This window comes from Eimeria mitis, genomic scaffold (genome assembly GCF_000499745.2).
Source record: "Eimeria mitis Houghton genomic scaffold, Emh_scaff3015, whole genome shotgun sequence".
Classification (NCBI taxonomy): Eukaryota; Apicomplexa; class Conoidasida; order Eucoccidiorida; family Eimeriidae; genus Eimeria; species Eimeria mitis.
Genome location: NW_013571360.1, coordinates 1,678 through 6,141, shown reverse-complemented (window position 1 = coordinate 6,141; position 4,464 = coordinate 1,678). Strand labels below are relative to the sequence as shown.

General features: G+C 45.7%; 1 protein-coding gene across 1 annotated transcript in view; it reads right to left on the bottom strand.

The window, feature by feature from the left end:
* Positions 1-1,177: 1,177 nt before the first annotated feature.
* EMH_0061410 (KH domain-containing protein, putative) overlaps positions 1,178-4,464 on the bottom strand; it is a gene marked incomplete at both ends in the record, with an annotated part of 4,270 nt that continues 983 nt past the window's right edge. Inside the window, 5 exons of the mRNA XM_013497925.1 lie at positions 1,178-1,627; positions 1,952-2,110; positions 3,100-3,287; positions 3,539-4,022; positions 4,152-4,464. Of these exons, the coding sequence (XP_013353379.1) occupies positions 1,178-1,627; positions 1,952-2,110; positions 3,100-3,287; positions 3,539-4,022; positions 4,152-4,464 (1,594 nt within the window). The remainder of the gene's footprint in view (positions 1,628-1,951; positions 2,111-3,099; positions 3,288-3,538; positions 4,023-4,151) is intronic.

The following is a 4,464-nucleotide window of genomic DNA, read 5'->3' as shown; positions in this document are numbered from 1 at the left end:
AGCCGCAGCAAAAAGGATCATCTTTTCAGTAAAAAGGAAATATTAATATAAATATTTTCAAATACAAACGAAAAACTGAGAAATCTAGAGAAGTTTTTAACTAAACAGATGCCACCAACGCCTCGGCAACCACGTATTGAGAGAGTCCATCATACACCGCGAGACCAGGCAGCAAGCACGATCAAGCGCCCCATGAACGAACACCTTTTCGTAGATTTTTCTGAATAAATTAGTTATTTTATGTAACAAGTATCCATTTCTAGTGATTATATTTATTTAGTAAACAATGTACTTCTGTCGTATAGTGTGGACTGCTGCATATACACAACATCCCACCACCCCTGCCAGGGCAGAATGCAAGTTGGTAAGCCGCTTGAAAAAGGGAATAAACTATTAAAACTGTTTACTAGAGTTCTTCTCACATAAATTAAGATACTTCGGGGACCTATTGCTAAAGTTTCCTATAACTCAAACGTAAAGAACTCTGAACGCGCGGCTCCTGTAGGCCAGTTTACTCGTTGCATTGGCCCCGTTGATACTGCTGTAGGAGAATAACTACTGTTTCTAAATAAAAGTATAAATATAGGGCTTGCAAAGAGCTGAATATGTAAGACTGATAATGGTCTGAACGTGGCGCCTGCATGCATGGATCTACCCATACAGAATGTAGATTATATACATTATAAATGAATAGAGTCTTATGCGTATATACGTTGTGCGTACACCAGAAAAGCAGACTTGAAAATTGAGAAGCAACGGCAGTTGAATGGAATATCTGTGCCGGGTAGAGTAGCGCAGTGTACGTACACTCTATACGCCCGCCAACAAAACAAAAGTTAAACTAAACCATGCAGGCGACTCCCGCAGGCACATATATGTTGCTTCTGCCCTTCCCGATGAGAGTAATGATGCAAGTATAGTATATTATAGTATTGGTGATGTTAGATCTACTATGACAAAGGCGCATGCATCCAGTGCATGCATGCAGCACGCATGCAATCCATGTATGCATGCATGCATACATGCACGCATGCAGTGCCTCTGCTCCTTGAACAGCAGGAAGACTCGCAGGACCCTGACAGCTCCCCTGTTGTGTCTGTCGTGGCCTGTGCCCCTGCATCCCGCATACAATACCAATCCCCCCACCCAGCCCCTCGTATACACCTCGTGATAGAGTTCAGAACGCCTCATTCATCAGCCCCTCGAGCAGCGGATCGCCGTCGTCTGCATCCATTCCATCATTCGGTGGAGGCGGGGGACGAATGCCAACAGCAGCAGCAGCAGCAGCAGGGTCTGTTTGTCCTGGGGGTCTAGAGGCTGGTGGTGGTGGTGCAGATCCGCTGCTGCTGTATATTTCAACATGGCCTGCGAGCCTTTGCTGCTCATACTGTTGAATCTCGCGCTGCTGCTGCTCCCACTCATCAGCAGCACGCGGTGGTGATGGCATCCGTACACGCGGATCGTTGCCTAGGGCTTGTGCTGCTCTCTGTGCTAAAGCAAAACTCTTTGATGCTTCGGGTGTAAGTACAGGGTTCGATGCCGTCACAAAAGATACAGGAGCATCGTAGTTCGGAATGTTCCCGCTCTGGTGCTGCCCCATGGGGCCCAGCGGCCCCTGCGCTGCCGCCTGCACAGCAACACCCACCCCAGCACCACCAAACCCTAAACCCTAAACCCTAAACCCTAAACCCTAAAAACCCTGACAGCGGAAACATAGAGAGAAGTATAGAAAAGAGAGGAAATACAGCAGCAAAAGGAAACAGACAGAACCATAGAGAAAGCAGAAGAAGAAGAAAAGAACAAACAGCAGTACGAGAAAGGCAGAGCCACATAAACAGAAGAAGGAGATTGTAGCAGCATAGAAAGAAAAAAGGAAATACCATATATATATATATATATATATATATATATATATATATATATATATATATATATATATATATATATTTACCTGTTTCATTCCTTCTAGGCGTTTGACGGCAACATCTGTGGCGCCTCCTCCTACTTTATTAGATACAGAAAGCACACCTTCAAGGACAGCTCCGACGATATTTGAGTCGAGTTGTGCGTTTTGTTGTTGTGTTTCTTGTTGCTGCTCAAGGTAATCATACTGAAGTTCAAGCATAAGAACGAGGCTGGGGTCTGTCTGTGCTATTGTACTGATAGCAACAACAGCCTGGTGAACCCCCTGAGCCATTCCATGTATAGCAATAACTCTTTCTGGGCATGGACTTGAATTTCTATCAACTGTTATTCGTGTTAGTGTTGCTTCTCTTATCTCACGAACACGAACACCACCAGGGCCAATGACTGTTGGGCATACACTTGTAGGTACTACTAGTTTTGCATACATCTGATCATAAGGTAGATTTGGGTGTACTTCTTTACATCTTTCTAGTAATGATATAACACCAGTACTTATTGCTTCAGTTGATCCTGACATAAGTAGAAGACGATCAATAGAATCAGGGAATTTATTTTTTGATGATAATACATGCATACTGCATCCACATTCTTCTGAAACTTTTGTTATTGTTTCACTATCTTTACCAATCAATGAATTTGCTAATGCAGGATCTATTAATAATTTCATATGGAATGGACCCGGTAAAGATACAGGTCGATCGTCTTCAAGTGGTTCTTCTTTCAGTGCCTCCATATTCATTCCTTCTTGCAATACACCTGTTTCAGCCCATGACGGCATCTTTAGTTTGTATCCATGGCCATANTATTCATTCCTTCTTGCAATACACCTGTTTCAGCCCATGACGGCATCTTTAGTTTGTATCCATGGCCATATGTCTGGTGTACAGACAGAGATTGATTCGGATCTGCATGAATATAAGGTAACATAGCTTTTATAGCAATGGTTACTTGCTCCAGTGGCCCCAGCACAGAGATGATACGTTCATGAGGGTTCGATGGAACCAGCTGACCGGGGTGATGAGAAGGAGTTTGTTGGTCTCTGTTACTTATTTGAATTCGTGTACCCGTAAAGCTTGCAAGCTGACGGATCCTTTGCCCCCCCGGGCCGCATATAAGAGCACAGCAGGTACTCATTGCACTCATCCTCCACACCATGAAGTTCGCATGGCCCACCATAAGACAAGCTGCATACACCTTTTCTAGCACTGCTAATAAAGCTCTGTCTGTATCTTGTGGCTGCCCGCTGATGACAACAATTCTTTCTGTACAAGGAGGAGGTTCAGGCGGAGCTACCTTTGCCTGCACTGCATATTCTGCTTCAAATTGTGTTATAATACTGCCATTCGACCCCAGAAGTTGAGCTGCAACCAAATCACTAACAAGAATCTTATGATATGCAGGTCCCTGCATCATCANGACCCCAGAAGTTGAGCTGCAACCAAATCACTAACAAGAATCTTATGATATGCAGGTCCCTGCATCATCACAGGCCTGCTATCTCTCATATATTGCAAGTTACTAATCCGAGCCAGTTCATCTTGGGCTTGGCTGATGAGTGCAGCTTTAGCTGAATCTGATAGATTCGGTACATTGGGGGCTACACTAGCAATACCAGCTTTCACAGGTTCTTCTTTCGGGGGAATCAGAATACTAGCGAGAGCCTGCATCGTTGATTCATCAACATCTTGCCCCAATAGATCTTCAAGCCTCTCCTCCTTTTCCTCTGGCTCAGCCTTCGGCATACAACTATCATATTTCAGGTTTGTATGGTCTCGTAGGTCTTCTATCTGCTGCAGCAGACGCGCCAAGTCACTCGCAGCAGCCTGAACATCCGCTAGACTCCCCTGCAGCGTCAGCAGCCTCTCGCGTCCTCCCTGTTTTTTCATATCTTTTCTATCGCTAATAACAAGACGAGCAGCCCCTATCTTTCTTAGTTTCCGAATTGGTTGATCTGAATTCGGGGGTGTAAGCTGACACACAGAGTGAGGAGCAATGAATGTTATACTGCAGCTCCTGCCGCTATCACGATGCTTTCCTGGTTCTGAAATTTGTTGCAATGCCTTTTGCAGCATCTGCAGCAACGGGTCTAGCTGACCCTGAAACAGCAGCATTCGGCGATTTGTTTCAGGAAAAAATACATCTTTTGCCGAGAGACGGCTCTTACAACCATGGGACTTCGCCAAATTCAATAAACCTCGATTGTCTACACCCAATAGAATCGATACGTCACGAGGCTGAGGCAACAGCTTCAAGTAACAAGGCCCCTCTAGGTCAGGGGGCAGAGGGTCACCCAGGGTATTCTTGGTGGGGTCGGTGGTGTTCACAACAGGAGGAGGCTGGTAAGAAGGACTCCTCTCCCTCTTCCTCTTCTTCTCGTTGCTGCCGCTCCCGCTGGCGTTGCGACTGCCGCTACGGCTGCGGCTGCTGCGCCCTCGCTTCCCTTCCTTTGAGTGTTTGCTGCTGCTGCTGCTACTGCTGCTGCTGCTGCTGCTGCTCTTGCTGTCCTTTGATGCACTCTGACTCTTGGTTTCTGCACGC